This window comes from Canis aureus, chromosome 26 (assembly GCF_053574225.1).
Source record: "Canis aureus isolate CA01 chromosome 26, VMU_Caureus_v.1.0, whole genome shotgun sequence".
NCBI classification, from domain to species: Eukaryota; Metazoa; Chordata; class Mammalia; order Carnivora; family Canidae; genus Canis; species Canis aureus.
Window position 1 is genome coordinate 26463079 of NC_135636.1, and position 17871 is coordinate 26480949.

Consider the following 17871-nt stretch of genomic DNA (forward strand, 5'->3'; position numbering starts at 1 on the left):
GCCCTCTTTAATGCCCATCCCCCATCTAGCCCATCCCCCACCCACGGCCCCTCCATCAACCCTGTTTGTTCTCTATCATTAAGAGTCTCTTATGGAAAAAAAAAAAAAAAAAGAGTCTCTTATGGTTTGTTTCCCTCTCTCTTTTTTAAAGCATAGCATAGTCAAACAGCTAACAACCAGAAGAAAACATATTTCCCAATATCTTTGAATATTTCAAACAATACATACTCAATAATTTTATGGAAAAAATTAGAAGCCTTTACTGAAAGACAATATAGAAAGCCTAAATTTATAGAGACATACTGTGCTTATAAATCAATGCCTTTTTTTTTTTAAAGATTCTATTTACTTATCCATGAGAGACACAGAGGGAGAGGCAGAGACATAGGCAGAAAGAGAAACAGGCTCCATGCAGGGAGCCCAATGTGGGACTCCTGTGACTCCAGGATCACACCCTAGGCCAAAAACAGACACTCAACAGCTGAGCCACCCAGGCGTCCCGACTCAATGTCTTTTGACATCAATTCTATAGGAATTGTTTCCCAGATTCAGTGATAATTAAATCAAAATCTTAACAAAACTTTTTCCAAGACTTGATCAAAATGTTCACTTATTAACAAGTGTTTTGTTAGGGGCATGGACATAAATGATAAAACGAGCAGTAAAACACAAATTGAGGATAATGGTTAACTCTTAAGAATATAGGAATTGGCAGGGATAATGGTGATAGTCCATTCTTTTATCTGGATGTAGGTATAGAGATGTTTGTTGTCTTATTATTTTTATGCCTTTATAAATATTCTTTTGACTTCTCAATCTATAATAAAAATCAAGTTTCTCAAAGAGAGATAAAATCCATGAACATTAAGAGGTGCCTGGGTGGCTCAGTTAGTTAAGTTTTTGCCTTCTGCTCAGGTCATGATCCCAGGTTTGGGGATTGGGCCCTGCATCAAGCTTCCTGCTCAGCAAGGAGCCTGCTTCTCCTTTTCCCTCTGCCTACCACTCTCTCCACTTGTGTGTTCTCTCTTTTTTATTTTTATTTTTTTTTTGCTCTCTCTTTTTAAATAAATTTTTAAAATCTTTTTAAAAATCCATAAACATTGTCTTAAGATCTTTAAACCCAGAGGAAACGGAAAAGGAAAAGATAAACCAGTCATGAAGACCCAGAGAAGAAAATATGAGAAAATTACATGGTGGGAACGTAAAATAGTGCAACCACTTTGAAAACACTAGACAGTTTCTCACAAAGTATAATGTACCATATGATCCAAACACATCTAGGTATCTACCCAAGAGAAATGAAAGCATATGTCCACACAAAGACTCATATATAATTGCTCATGGTAGCTTTATTTGTAAAAACCCAAAACTGGGGGATCCCTGGGTGGCGCAGCGGTTTGGCGCCTGCCTTTGGCCCAGGGCGCGATCCTGGAGACCCGGGATCGAATCCCACATCAGGCTCCCGGTGCATGGAGCCTGCTTCTCCCTCTGCCTATGTCTCTGCCTCTCTCTCTCTCTCTCTCTCTCTCTGACTATCATAAATAAATAAAAATTTAAAAAAAAAATTAAAAAAAAAAAAAAACCCAAAACTGGAAACACTCTAAATGTCCATCAACAGATGAATGGATAAACAAGTTGTGGTATATCCATACAATGGAATACTACTCAGCAATAGTGCTGAATGAAATTCCATAATGCTGAATGAAATAAATCAGACAAATCATGAGATCTTCTTGGTGCAAAAATGTCTGTACAGTCTGATCTCCATGCATCCTCCAATTTTGACACATGGCATTTTGGGGCCCTAGATACTAGAGTCAACTCAGAAACAGCATTGCCTTTCCCAAATATAGAATCATCATGGTCAATGGCCACAGGTGCCTTGGCCTAAAGAAAGATTTTCATTACGTACTTTTGGCATTGGTACAGAGTTCTTCCTCAAAGGGACACAACTTTCACTTCAGGCAAGGGCTTTGGGGTCTATGAATTTAAATGAGAAGCCATGGTTCTCCACAGAGGCATCTCAACAAAGGATTTTTTCCCCAGGGCAGGAATTTATCTGTTTTGTCTCCTGCCAAATCCTCAGTGGTTAGAATAATGCCTGGCACATAGTCATTCATCAATAACTATTAGTTGAATTAATGGAAAACAGAAAAAGTAGGGTATTGATGCCTGTGAAGTGAAGGTGGGCATAGTAAGCTGAGTATAGTTGGGATGGCAGTGGAAACCATGAAGCATGCCTAATCAAGGAAGCCTAAGCCTCAACAGGCTCACTGGACTCTTGGTTCAAATAAGGAAGAAATGGAGCAAAATTAATGGACATGCACATAATGCTTGAAATATATCATTGAAAATCATATATAGAAGCACCTGGGTGGCACAGTCAGTTGAGTGTCTGCCTTCATCTCAGGTCATGATCTCAGGGTCCTGAGATGGAGCCCCACTTGGGCTTCCTGCTCAGTGGAGAGTTTGCTTCTACCTCTTTCTCTGCTCCTCCCCTTCCTCATGTGTTCTCTCTCACTCTCTCAAATGAATAAATAAAATCTTAAAAAAAAAAGTCTTAATTAAATGGCTATGAAACTAAAGATTTTTTTTACCATGTCTTAGATCTACTGAACCATAATTCCCATAAAACATAGATTCATTTGTTCATTTAGTCATATAACAAGTATTTGTGGATACCTGTTATTTGCCAGGCACCAGGTGGGTCTCCAGTTATACAGTAGTAAATAAAACAAACATGCACTTTGTCAACCTGAAGCCTACAACCTGTGGAGGAAAAAGTCATTAAAGAAAGAAATTCATAATTATATATGCAGTAGGGTTATGAAGAGTGTAGTGATTGATTCATGAAGAAGGTGGACCTCATATGAGCTGTCACAGTAACTCTCTGAGGGGGTAGCATTTAACCTGGGATCTGCAGGGTGAGAAGTCATGCTTGCAGAGAGTTGGGAGTGGGTTTGCAGAAGAAGATTCCAGGTAGAACAGCATGTACATAGGCCTTTGAAGAGGCAAGTGGCTTGTTCCAGAGACTGAAAGAATGGCCATGTGGCTAAAGCCTGGTGTATAAGAGAAGAGAGATACAAGAGGAGATTTGAGAGGCAGACAGTGTGATAGGCATGCAATATTGTGATGCTTGTGTTTTTTTTAAGATTTATTTATTTATTTATTTGAGAAAGAGAGAGGGAAGTCGAGGGGAGGGGCAGAGAGACAGGTAGAGAAAGAATCCTCAAGCAGACTCCCTGCTGAGTGCAGAGTCCCAAGCCAGGCCAGGCTGGCTAGACATAGGGCTCCATCCCAGGACCCTAAGATCATGACCTGAGCAGAACCAAGAGTCAGCCAGTGAATCAACTGAGCTCCTTGATGTTTGTATTTAAAACACAACTTCTGGAACAATTTATGTATTAAAGTGAAGGAGTCTGCCTTTTCCCCATTTTTACTTACGGCTTCTACTTCCTCAAATTATGCTTTATTCCACCCCTGCTCCCACCACCCACCTCTGCTGCTCTTCAACCTAAACTTTTTTGTTAAGATTTTATTTATTGATTTGAGAGAAAGAAAGAGAGAGAGCATGAGTGGGGGAAGAGGCAGAGGGAGAGGGAGAAGCAGACTCCCCGCTGAGCAGGGAGCCCCATACTGGGCTGAATCCCAGCACCTGGAGATCATGACCTGAACTGAAGGCTGACGGCTTAAGCAACTGAGCCACCAGGCACCCCCAACTTGACTCTTACTAAGGCAGCCTTTCAGCTTCCACTCCAATTATAAACTGCAATAAATACAGAGAATTATATAATTCTCTGTATTTCCCAATTCTTGGAACAGAATCTGATGAATGCAGTTCATTTTGTACCCACCCACCTCATAGGTCGCTGGTCAGCCTATAGGAATAGGTTGGCTTGAGAGGTGCCCACCTCTTGTCCAATCAATTGTGTCTGGGTCATGGGGGAAAGTGGTCTCCTGGTCTGTGTACAACTGTCACTTCAGTCAAGGCTGTGAACAGGGCTACAAGTGCCATCTTTAGTGCCCATCACCCAGTTACCCCATCCACCCACCCTCCTCCCCTTCTGCAACGCTTTGTTTCCCAGAGTTAGGAGTCTCTCATGGTTTGTCTTCCTCTCTAATTTTGCCCCACTCAGTTTCCCTCCTCCTTCTCCTTATAGTCCCTTTCACTATTCCTTATATTCCACACATGAGTGAAACCATATGATAATTGTCTGTCTCCAATTGATTTATTTCATTTGACATAATACCCTCCAGTTCCAACCATGTCAAAACAAATGGTGGGTATTCATCCTTTCTGATGGCTAATATTCTACTGTATATATATATATATATATATATATATATATATATATAATTTATATATATACATATTATATATTATATATATACATATTATATATTATATATATACATATATACCACATCATCTTTATCCATCCATCTATCGAAGGACATTGTGGCTCCTTCCACAGTTTGGCTATTGTGGACATTGCTGCTATGAACATTGGGGTGCAGGTGTCCTGGCATTTCACTACATCTGTATCTTTGGGATAAAAACCCATAGTGCAATTGCTCAGTCATAAGGTAGCTCTATTTTTAACTTCTCGAGGAACTTCCACACTGTTTTCCAGAGTGGCTACACCAGCTTGCATTCCCACTAACAGTGCAAGAGAGTTTCCTTTCTCCACATCCTCATCAACATTTGTTGTTTCCTATCTTGTTAATTTTAGCTATTCATACTTGATGAGATGAGCACTGGGTGTTATACTATATGTTGGCAAATTGAATTTAAATAAAACATTTTTTTTAAAAATTTTAATGCAAATTTAAAAGAGTATATATGGATGGGTATTCACTATTCCATGTATCTTTGCTATAAACTTCTATTGGGAAGGAATATGTCTGCTCTTTGTGAAAAACTGAGACCCTTTGCTTAGGGAGAAAGAGACCTCAATGAAACATGGATCTTCCTGGTGGAAGTCTGAAGAAGGGTACCTATGGCTCCTCTCTCTATCACCTCATGAGGTCTCACTTATCTATTCGTGAGAGCTCAACATTCCCTGGGTCCTGTTAGGCCCAATCAATGCTCCTTTTTATAATAAACATTTTTCAGTATCCCCTTCTGTCTTAAAATAAAATTCATAAATATTTTAACCTATCTACTCACATAACTGCAAGGAAAAAAATCAAATTAAGCCCTAACTATAATATAAAGGAGAAAAAAAGACTATTTTTATAATCATATGTATTTTGATGTGTAAATATACTTAAAGACATAATGAAATATATCAGATATTGTACCTAAATGTAGCATGAGTGCAGAAACTACAAATGCACGCTCAAATGTGTGTGCCATATGCACAATTCAAATATGACCCCAAGTGTTTGCTATCTGTATCCTGACTTTCCACAATGGTAAACAGCTTGGGTAAAGTTCTAACCAAAACAAAGTATAATCATTCCTATATTTGCACAATAATTTCATTCCAAAAAATTCAATATGCAAAAAAATACTTGCAAAACAGCCTTAGATTCTAAGCTCAGATAATTATGAACAGTTTTCTCACCTACATAAATGTCGAGCGGGACATTTGAATTTTGTTTGGGAAATGGATCAATACTTCATTTTCCAGGACAGTCACACACATTGCATGCCATGCTGCATCCTGACGCCCCAACCTACTAAATTCCAGTAAGAACTCCTTTAATTTTCCGAAGAAAAAAAGGAAAAAAAAAAAAAAAAAAAGCTACCACCAAATTCCAAAACTCACCCCTAGAGGGCAGTGTCTTCCCGTTAAGAATCATCGTCATTAACAGTCCTTTCTCCCTGTAGCTATTTGTGAGACAAACGGAGCTGCCTCATAAGCACAGATAAGCTACTCAACTAAGTGTGCTCAGAAGAAAAGAGACAAAGAGAGAAATGAGTTGTTTTGTTTTGTTTCGATTTTTTCTTTCTTTTTTTTTTTTTTTTGGAGATTTATTTATTTGAGAGAGTGCGAGCACGTGTGTGCGAGCATGTAGGGGGAGGGGCAGAGGGAGAAAAATCCTCAGACTCCCTGCTGAGCGCAGAGACCCAACCGGGCTGGATTTCAAGACCCTGAGATCATGACCTGAGCCAAAACTAAGAGTCAGACACTTAACCAACTAAGCCACCCAGGCTCCCCTTCTTACTTTTTAGAACAACCTAATTTTGCCTTTCTGAACGTCATATAGAAGCATTCAGTATGTACATCTCTTATATGTCTTCTTTTGCTTACGATAATGTTTTTGAGATTAATTCATGTTGTCTCAGTATATTGTTATTGTTTATTGTTGTTAGTATTGTACTGTATGGATGTAATTCATTTTATCCATTTACTTGTTGAACATTTCGGTTGTTTCTAGCAATGGGATATTAGAAATAAAACTGCTATAAACGGGGTACCTGGGTGGCTCAGCAGTTGAGCATCTGCCTTCAGCTCAGGTGGTGATCCTGGGATGATTCCTGCATCAGTTTCCCTGCGGGGAGCCTGTTTCTCCCTCTGTCTATGTCTCTGCCTCTCTCTGTGTGTCTCCATGAATAAATAAAATCTTAAAAAAAAAAAAAAAGCTGCTATAAACATTAATAGAGAAGTCTTTGTATACATATATTTCTATTTAGTTTTGTAAGTAACTGCAACTGTTTTTCCAAAGGGATTGTCTGTGTTACATTCCTATCAGGGAGATATTAGCATTCCAGTTGCTCCATATCTTCACCAATATTCACTTTGGTCCATTTTTTCAATTTTAATCATTCTGGTGGGTGTGTAATGGTATCCCATTATGGTTTTAATTTGCATTTCCCTAATACCTAATGATTTTGAACATCTTTTCATGGGCTTATTGCCCATTTGTATACCTACTTTTGCAAAATGTCTGAAATATTTGCCCACTATGTTATTAGATTGTCTTTTTCTTTATGGTTTGTAGGAGCTCTTCATATATTCTGGTAATGAGTCCTTTGTCAAATATATGTATTGCAAATATGAGCTATAGTAGTCCAAATAAACCAGAAGAATCCCTCCTGGAGCCAGTGGCTGTGTACATGAAAGATGGGAATTGCCTCGATTCCCATACAGGAAAAAGCACATCGCAATGAAGGGATCGCACTGTGTTGTGTGACTCCATTTGGAGAGATATTTATTTTTTATATAAATGGTCCAATAAAAGATACTGCATAAGGTATATAGTCTGTGGTATCATTACAGCAGTGCATGGTGACAGATGGGAGTTACACTTGTGGCGAGCACATCATACCCTATAGAGGTGGTAAATCACTATGTTGTACACCCTAAACAAATGTAACATTGAGTACCAACTATACTTCAATTAAAAGATAAATAATAAGCAGTGCCTAGCTGGCTCAGTCAGTGAAGCAGCATGCAACTCTTGGTCTTGGGGTTGTGGGTTTGAGCCCCATGTAAGGGGTAGAGATTACTTTAAAAAATGAAATCTATAAACAAATAAAATACATTTTAAAAAATAAGTTTTTCTATTTTTTTTTCAAGATTTTATTTGTTTATTTGAAAGAGAGATTTTATTTGTTTGTTTTTCAAGATTTTATTTATTTATTTGAGAGAGTTTATTTATTTGAAAGAGAGAGAGAGCACAAGCAAGGGGAGTGGCAGAGGGAGAGGGGGAAGCAGGCTACCTACCTAGCAGGAAGTCCCACGCAGGGCTGGATCCCAGGACCCCAGGATCATGACCTGAGCTGAAGGCAGGTGCCCAACCAACTGAGCCACCAGGGTATCCTTATTTTTCTTTTTTTTAATAAAGGAAAAGAAATATCCCCTAAACATAACCAGTAACCTCCTTTGGTGTATCTCTAGAGAAACCTGATATGTTCCATTAATGGAAGAAAGTTCACTCTGTATGTCAGTCTCCAGAAAGATGCCTTCCTGAGCCATTGTCAAGGATAATTTGGACCATATGTGATTGTAGCCTGGCTCTCAGACTTAGAGGTAGCCCTGGTACAATAAGCAATTCCATTCAACACTTTGCCATTGAAAACCCAGGTGGGGAAGGGAGTGCAGAGTCACCAAATCTTACCCTGAACCCCTTATTGTAACTTACTTGTTCTTTTTTTTAAGATTTTATATATTTATTTCTTTGAGAGAATTTGAGAGCACAAGTGGGGGGCAGAGGCAAAATGAGGGAGAAGCAAACTCCCCACAGAGCAGGGAGCCCCATACAGAGCTCGATCCCAGGACACTGAGACCATGACCCGAGCTGAAGGCAGATGCCCAACTGACTGAGCCACTTAGGCACCCTGTGACCCCCTTGTTCTTTTTCTTTCTTGTAAGCCCAAAGAGATCCACCTGTCAGTGGAACAAGAAAGTCCTCTAATCTCTAATAGAAGAATCTCTATGAAAATGCATATATATATACTAATACAATATATATTATGTATTAATGTATATATGAATAGTATATGCACTCTATATAATAGTATACACACATGCAGCTTTATGACTTCTAAAAAATATATAGATATCTCCATACTGAGAAAATATGTTAATGAAAACTAACACAGAGTAGCATATGACTCTTGATCGCAGGGTTGTAAGTTTAAACCCCCGGCTGGGTGTAGAGATTACTTAAAATCTTTAGGGGCACCTGGGTGGCTCAGTTGGTTTGTTGTCCCACCCTTGATTTAGGCTCAGGTCATGATCTCAAGGTAGTGAGATGGAGCCTCATGTTGGGCTGCTGCTCAGCAGGAAGCGTGCTTAAGATTCTCTCTCTCCCTCTCTCTCTACCCCCTGCTCATGCTCTTTCCCTTCCTCAAATAAATAAATGAATCTTTAAAAATTAAAATCTTTTTTTAAAAAGCTAATAGAGATTATAAGAATGGTAAATATGTTGAAGCTCATCTATGATTTTTTTTTCCTACAATGTGTTCTAACCATTCTACTCAGGTAATAAAAATTGGAAAATTTTTTTTTAAAATTGGAAAATTTTAAGGAAATTTTCTAGGAGGCATTTTAGTGTTAAAAATCTTGTTTTGGAAGGCTATCTAAGCACATATGGAAATGCTCATGGTACATTGGTAAGCAAAAACAAAACAAAACAAAAACAGGACACCAAAAATTATGTGCAATTTTATTCCTTTTTATTTGTAAATCATATTTAACATAAATTTTATTGGTGGGTATTTCTGTGTAGTGAAAATACTGATGATGTTTCCTTTCTTATTTGTGCTTCTGCTTTCCAAGTTCTTTCCAATGCACATATATTACTTCTACAATTAGAAAAAAAATGTTATTTTAAAAGCACAAGTAAGGGCAAACCTGGAAGATAAAATAAAGTTCCAGAGGACCAGAGCAGAGTCCCAACTCCACCATTTACTGAGTGTATGACCTGAACAGCTCGCTTCACTAAGAGCTTCAGTTGCCTTCTAGAAAAGAAGAGGATTATAGTGCCAGGGCTATGAGAATTAAGTGAGATTAGGTATGTGAAGCAGTTAGTACTGATATTATTGTCATCACTAGCTCAGCCATTCAATGATGCTTTGGGGAATGAATGTTTGTTCTGAAATGGTACTTCTGAATGCCAATGCATAGCAAAAATCCCTTCTGTAGCACTGCCCACCCCCCTGGCTCATCTGGCCTACCTCCAGGGACAGGGAACTCTCTTCTTCCAAGAGCTTCTCCTTCACCATGGCCTGTCCTACCAATGTGTGGCTATTGTTCTATGGAAGAAGCCTTGAGCTGAAGTCCAAAGATTTTTTTAAATTATTTATTTATTTATTTATTTATTTATTTATTTGAGAGAGAGAGAGAGCATGAGCAGGGGGGAAGGGCAGAGGGAGAGGGAGAAGCAGACTCCCCCCTAAGCAGGAAGCCCGACATGGGGCTCCATCCCAGGACCCTGAAATCATGATCCCAGTGGAAGGCAGACGCTTAACTGACTGAGCCACCCAGGTGCACCTGAAGTCCAAAGATTTAAGTCCAAGTCCCAGCTTTGTGCCTCAGGAGCTGTCTGGCTTTGGACAAGGCACTTTCCCTCTCTGAGCTTGGGAGCCTCATCTATGAAGTATCTCAAGGAACCTTCCACTCTAGAATTGCCTCATTTCCTTGGCCTGTTAGGTGCATCCATACAGCTTAGGAGGTGGGATATAGGCTTAGGTGATGGTCTGCTAGCTAGGGTCCTGGGTAGAAAACAGCCCTGCACATGTGAGGTGTGAGCTTCAAAAAACAGTCTAGACTGTTTGGTCTTAGTTCAGCCCTCAGAAGGGTGATAGCTGCCTCCAACATGAAGCTCTGAGAGAAACACGGCATTGCTTCTGGAGTATTCCTGCCAAAAACGCATAAGTTGAATTCAGTCACAAGGAAACATCAGACAAACTCAAACTGAGGGACATTCCACAAAATAACTGGCCGGGACTTCTCAAAGCCTTCAATGTCATGAAACACTGAAAAACTGCTCCAGGTTCAAAGAGATCAAAGAAACTTGACAGCTGAGTGTATGCAATCCAGAGGCTTTGTTTTGCTGTAAAGGACTTTTTTGGAATAGCTGGTAAAAGCTGAACAAGATCTGAAGATTAGACAATAGAATTTTGTCAATGGGAATATCCCGAGATTTAGCATTGTACTATGGTTATATAAGAAAATGCCAAAAAAGAAAAAAAAAAAGAAAAGAAAAAAAAAAGAAAGAAAAAAGAAAATGCCTTTGTCTTTAGGAAAAACCCACTGAAATATTTAGGTATAAAGGGGATCATGTCTGATATACAAATAAATACACACACATATATTTATAATTTTATATGCACATGGAGAGCAAGAGAGAAGAAATGATAAAGGAAAAGTGGTAAAATGTTAATATTTGGAAAAACTGGGTGAAGGATCTATGAAATTATTTGCATTGTTCTTGCAGATTTTCTGAAGTCTGAAATGTGTGGAGAAGAAGGACACTGATGTATCTCTTGCTCAAGAGAAGAGACAGCTTTACTGAGCACTTACAAAGTACCAGAGGATCTCCTCTGACCCCACGGCAACCCCAAACAGGGCTACTATGCCCATTTTGTAGAGAAGGATTCTGACATCAGACACAGGAAGTGACTTGCCCTGTTCACACAGCCTGTGGCCTGGACATGGCAGAGCTGGTGTATGAGCTTGAATCTAACTCCTCACTCCTAAAAATCATCACCATCTTCACTGCAACAAGGTCACAGACTCCCTCACACCATGCCTGGGACTGAGCAAGGAAAACATAGCTTCTTCACTCTGTAGAACAACAGAGAGGAGAGGGGTTAGAGTGCAGAACTAAATTTAGTTCATTCCAGCTTAAAACTTGGTCTAATTCAACAACTTAAATATTCTCTTGAGGTTTCTTGAATTCAGAGAGACTTAGGATCTTTGGTATCATTGCTCAGGCTTCCAGATTCCTCCTCTCCTCCTCTCTCCTCCCAAACATGGCAGCTGCTAGCTGGGGGTGAGGAGATTCAATGATGGGCTGGCATCTGCTGGGATCTGCATGTCACTGAAAACAGCCACTGGTCTTCCAGCTACAGCTGGTTCCTGGTGAACTGGTCTGGCCTTCTGCTGACTCATTGAGGCCTGGTGGTGACACTGGCTAACAAACACCACCTCACCCATAGCTCACCACGGTTCTGTGGCTGGCTCTGGGGTTCTTATCTTATCCTCTTCTTAGGCTCCCAACACCAAGCCCACCTCATCCCCATCACATCGGGTCCTAAAACAGGGCCACTGGCCATCAGTTCAATGTCTAGATCACTCAGAAATGAAGGGGGGTACAGAGGCAGATCTGATACAAAGGTGGTATGCTTTGTTACTAAAACAATTCAGAGGGACGCCTGGGTGGCTCAGCGGCTGATGTCTGCCTTTGGCTCAGGGAGTGATCCCAGAGTCCTGGGATTGAGTCCCACATGGGGCTCCCTGCATGGAGCCCGCTTCTCCCTCTGCCTATGTCTCTGCCTTTCTCTCTCTCTCTCTGTGTGTGTGTGTCTCTCATAAATAAATAAATAAAATCTTTTTTAAAAAATAAAAAATAAATAAAACAATTCAGAGCTGGGACACCTAGGCGGCTTAGTGATTGAGCGTCTGCCTTTGGCTCAGGTCATGATCCTGGAATCCTGAGATGGAGTTGCGTCCTAGGATCAAGTTCTGCATCAGGCTCCCCAGTGGAGGAGCAGGGAGCCTGCTTCTCCTTCTGCCTATGTCTCTGCTTCTCTCTGTGTGTCTCTCATGAATAAATAAAATCTCTTTTTAAAAAAAATTTTTAAATTAAAAAATTCAGGGCTTCCCTCCTGGTTGGTAAAAAGTCATTGCCCAAGACCCTTCAGCATCCCCTCCTCCACTCCAGCTGCCTCTGGCACATTCCCAGGTCCCTCTCATACCAGAAACCAAAAGGTTAACACAGCAGGTAGTCTCCAAGACTCTGCTCCAGCCCTGAGGCTCACTCAGCATCCCTCCAGATGTGAAGTATTTTGAATATCATCTTCTTAGCCAGGCCAAGCAGGGTCCTCTCTCTTGCTCCAAGACTACCTTGAATTCTCTGAAAAGTCTCAAAGGACAGTGGATAAGAACCCCTCTGTCCTTGGTATTCCCTTCAATTTATTGAACATGCCTGCCCCTTTCTGGGGCCCAAGAGAAGGTGGGTTAACACTGGAGGTCTTACCCATCTCCCTTTCCCCACCCCCAGGCCATGTCTACCATACAGGCAAATGCATTCTTCCCAGCCTCCTGGACACCATGTGACACAGCTCTAGCCAACGAGAAGGAGCAGAAGTCGGCTGGGGAGCGGGGCGTGTTCCAGGGCAGTGTTTGCTTTCTGTAAAAGTGAGAAACCAGCTCAATCCAACCCTCCCCCTGCTTCCTGCTTTAAACATTGACAAAGTGCCTGAAGTTTTCATAGCCATATGGGACCCCAACAGGATCCCAAAATGCTTGCCCTGAGGTGGTTGCTGCCTAACTCCAGATAAACCCCTGCAAGGTGAGCTACCTACTGCTCTGCCAAACTACTCCTGATGCAGGGTAATTGGTATGAGCGTGTCCGCCTCCCTCCCTGACTCTGCTCATGTTTTCTCGTGCCCACAGTTCCCTGGGCCTGGCCGAGGCCGACTTCTCCTCTCTCTGCTTTCCCTATGTGTATGAAAACTGCTTTCATAAAATCCTGTGGTCTTTTCTACCTGGCGGGCCTTGAAACACTAAAACGGGAGGTAAAGGAACATAAGAGAAATCCTTTCGCTCTGAAGGGCCTGCCTTTCAAAATGACAAAGTACATTAACTCTACCATTATTAATCCTTACTATATTGAACTCATTATTATTATTAACTCACACGGTTACTATTAACTGTAACTCTCTTTTTGCATTCCTTCTGTGGAGTCCAAATCTCCTGATGTTATAATGTATCCCCATTTATGGATGAGAAGACCCAGAATGTTTATGGAGGTAATTTTTTTCAGAGTTGGACTGACCAAAAGAAATAGGAACTGGCAGGCCTGGAAGCATTTACAAAGGTCTTTAATACCCACTCTCTCCCTGGGCACCTCACCTCCCTCCACCAACCATCCCTGCATCCCTCCCATACCAGGACCTTGTCCACCCCCACTTCCCCAGCATGAGGGTGGCAGGGTGGTGAACAGGCAGCAAGAGGAGACAGCCAGCAGCAGGTGTTTCTTGGAGAGTAAGTGTGCCAGCCCCAGAGCCAGCTACACATATTCAGGCTTGGAGGACAGAGGCCTGCTTCCATAGGGGAGACAGCACAGAGAGGCATCTGGGCACATGTGTAGGTAGGTTTCTTGCCTCGTACAGTAAGTCCGGCAGGCCCCTTGGCCCTTCCAGCACCGCTTAAATTCACTTCTCCCTATGCAGAGGAAGACCATAGGTCACAGAGCAGCCCATGGGTTGTTGCAAGTTAGACCACTGTTCGCAGGTTTTTTCCCTTGTAGATCAAGGGCTAGGCCATAGGTCACAGATGAGACCACTGACCACAGTACCTAATGTAGGCCACAGTACCCACATTAGATCACAAGTCACCGGTTAGCTCTCTGGTCTTTTGTTAGCTCTCTGATCATTACACTGGGTGACTGGTCATACAACAGCCTACAGCGCATAACTTAGGCCACAGGACATGAACTCTGATTACAAGCCAAGGGTTAGACCAGATGTAACAGACTATACCCCCAGTCACAGATGAGACAACTAGTTACAAATGAGCCCACAGATTTCAGTCCAGGTTAGCCCACAGATTCCAGGTTATACCACTGATTACAAGTTAAAAACTAATTTCCTTCCTTTCTTTCTTTCTTTCTTTCTTTTTCTTTCTTTCTTTCTTTCTCCTTTCTTTTTTTTTTTTTTTTTTTAGATTTTATTTATTTATTTAGAGAGTAAGCAAGTGGGAGGAAGGCCAGAGGTAGATGGAGAGAGAATCTAAAGCAGACTCCATGCTGACCACAGAGCCGACATGGGGATCAATCTCACGACCCTGAGATCATGACCTGAGCCAAAATCAACAGTTGGACACTTAACCAACTGAGACACCCAGCTGCTCCTAGAAATAATATCTTGTCCAGATTAACCCAACCCCCCGCCCAGGTACACTCTAAGCACTTTTCATCACAACACTATACAATTATAGTCGATCTTATTATGATCCCCATGATACAAGGTAAGGAAACTGAGGCACAGAAAGGTTAGCAAACTTGCCCAAGATTACAGAGTCATTAAGGAGCAGAGCCAAGATTCAAACCCAGGTAATTGGGTTCTAGAGTCCACACTCATAACCATGTCATAAACTGCCTCCCCAACTCAGGGATCTGTTTAATGTTAGTGGAGGAATTTCTAGCCATAGGCCATAGGAAAGGTAGGGCTCTGGAGGAACAGATCCTGTACCCCTTCTATAGGTCTTCGGTCACAGCATGCAGATTCTCCTTCGTTTATTCATTCAGCAAACATGAGACATTGGTGAACAAGATGGGCCATGGTCCATGCCCTCAAGGAGCTTCCAGAAAGAAAGGCAGTTGAAACTCTAGCAAATAAATACAACAGTAGAGTTGTGGTAACGCCCCGGAAGGAAACCATCAGGATGTGGTGATAGCCAATTAGGGCAAGTCTGCAAATACTCAAAGAGAGGCTCACTCACTCAGGCAGGCCTGTCTGGTACAGCAATATTTCTAGATATGACCAGATGGGCAGAGAGTAGCTCTGAAGAACTGTGGCTGAGTGGGAAGTGGAGGGGAAAGGCTTCCCTTCCTCTCCCTGGATTAAAAGAGATACCATGGCGGTGCATAGGTGGCCCCATCAACTGGGCGTCTGACTCTTGATTGGCTCAATCCTGATCCCTGAGTTGGGCTCTGGCCTTAGTGGGAAGTCCCCTTAGGGTTCTCTCCCTCCCTCTGCCTTCCCCACCCTGCGTTCTCTTGCTCTCTCTCTCTAAAATAAATAAAAATAAATAAATGCCTTGTTTTTTTAAAATATTTTATTTATTCATGAGAGACACAGAGAGAGAGGCAGAGACACAGGCAGAGGGAGAAGCAGGCTCCATGCAGGGAGCCTGGTGCGGACTCGATCCTGGAATTCCAGGATCACACCCTGAACCGAAGGCAGACGCTCAACCACTGAGCCATCCAGGCGTCCCACATAAAAAATTCTTTAAAGAGAGAGGGAGAGGGATGCCTGGGTGGCTCAGCGGTTTAGCACCGCCTTCAGCCCAGGACCTGATCCTAAAGGCCCAGGATAGAGTCCCACATGGGGTCCCTGCGAGGAGCCTGCTTCTCCCTCTGCCTGTGTCTCTGCCTCTCTCTCAGTCTGTGTCTCTCATGAATAAATAAATAAATCTTAAAAAAAAAAAATGAGAGAGAGAGGGAGAGAGATCCCATGGAACTCTCACAAGGGGCCGACCCATAGGTGTTATTCCACCTTGTCACCCAGCCAGCCTTCCATCCTGCCAAGGGAGAGAATCTTAGGAGATAGACCTGGCCTCAAAACCTCTACAAGGCAAAGGATCCACAGCCTGAAGAAGGTGTGTGTATAGAGGTTGACGGCTTGGTTTGAACCCAGCTCAGACCAGCATGCAGATTCATCTAAATCCCAGCTCTGCAGATTCATCCAAATCCCAGCTGTGCCATTTCCCAGCTGAGGGATCTTGGCCTCAGATTCCTCATCTGTATAACTCCCTTTCAGAGGACAGTTATACTGGCTTGAATCATTTTAGCACAGTGCCTGGCACAAACTAAATGCTCAATAAACAGAAAGTGAGATTATTGGAATGACAGCATAGAGGGTGGAACAAGCAGAGCCAAACCTCTCATTTTATAGATCATTTAAGGAAGCGACTTATCCAACTTTTCCTAGCCAGTAAGTGGTGGGTTCTGGAACTAGAACTCAAGACCCTGACTCCCAGGTGAGGGCAGTTCCAGTAACTACTCTTAATGCATCATCACATTTTGACCTTCCAATGAGCCTGAGACCAGAGTTGCTATTTTCTCCTATATGAATGCATCCCCCACCACTCTTATGTCTTTGACTTCATGTTGCTCCACTTCTCTCCTGGTATACCCCTATTCCAGCCATACTGGCCTCCTCACTGCTCCTCAGACACATCTGTCATCTGTCTGCTTCCTGCTGCCTGTAAAGATCGTCTTAATATTCTCACTGGAGTTAGATCTCTGCTCAAATTGACCTTATACAAAATGGTTAAGATATCTGAGATTGACTTCATAACCAGACTGGTTTGGGGAGTCTGGGTGGCTCAGTTAGTTAAGTGTCTGCCTTCAGCTCAGGTCGTGATCCCAGTGTCCTGGGGTCCAACTCCGTGTCCCCCCAGTGGGAAGACTGCCCCTCATTTTTTCCCCTTGCCTCTCCCTCTGCTTGTGCTTGCTTGCTCTCTCTCTGTGTCAAATAAATAAAGAAAATCTTAAAAAAAAAAAAAAAAAAAAAGGACTGATTCAAGTTGACAATTGTTGAGGTTAGGTGACGGGTACATGAGGGCTTTTAATATTATTTTTTAATTTATGTTTGGTATTTTCTAAAATAAAAGATCTCTTTTAAAAACTTACATCATTACATTATTCTCTGCAGAATTTACATTTTTCTACAATAAACTTTAAAAACTCACCTTGTTCTTTATCCTCTCTACTTTCATGTAAATTTCAAGTTTTTCAAAATAAAAAGTTAAAAAACAACTTATACAGGGCCTCCCCCAACCATCCCCATCAGCTCCCATCCACCCTCCCCCATATACACACACCACACTAACACCTTCTCCTGCTTCTCTTCTTCTGAGCACTTACCCTGACATATTATGTGTTTATCTGGTTTTATTCTGTCTGAAATATCAGCACCGTGAAAGCAAGGACCTTGTTTTCTTTCCCAGCTGGAACCCCAACAGTTGTAGTAGGGCTGGCACACAGTAAATATTTTTGAAATAAATATTCGTTGAGTGAATCCCAATTTTAAAGATTAAGAAACCAAGGTGCAGACTGATTTAGGAGCAGTACCTCTGGTGCTCAGCAAGTCAGTGGTGGGACCAGAACACAAAAACTGGTCTAGGCCTCCTCTGTCCCCCAGAAGCTGAGAGGCTATTCCTCATTTCTACACATACACATGCATACGTACACACAAGTGGTTACCTGGCTGCATATGACCCAGGGCCAGGAGAGCCACAATGAGCAGAAGCAGCTGTGTCATGGCCACAGGGCTTCTGGGGAGAACACCGAAGAAGCCAGATATACTGAGCTGCCTGTGGCACAGCCTTTATCAAGCTGCAGATGGAGGCAGGAGTGTGGCCAACCGGAGACCTGAGTGGGAGGCTGAGGCTCTGTGATCCCAAGGATGTAGCTGGATCTCAGCCAGCAATGTGGGGAACTGCTCAGCCATACAGCAATTGA

At 42.0% G+C, this 17871-nt stretch overlaps 1 protein-coding gene across 1 annotated transcript; it reads right to left on the reverse strand.

Moving 5' to 3' along the window:
- Positions 1-13487: 13487 nt before the first annotated feature.
- On the reverse strand, positions 13488-17871 carry DEFB124 (defensin beta 124). The gene is made up of 2 exons (XM_077872619.1): positions 17614-17871; positions 13488-13847 (listed from the first exon to the last, which is right to left on the reverse strand). Exons 1-2 carry the CDS (start codon positions 17669-17671, stop codon positions 13693-13695), a joined length of 213 nt encoding a protein of 70 aa, XP_077728745.1. The 5' UTR covers positions 17672-17871; the 3' UTR covers positions 13488-13692.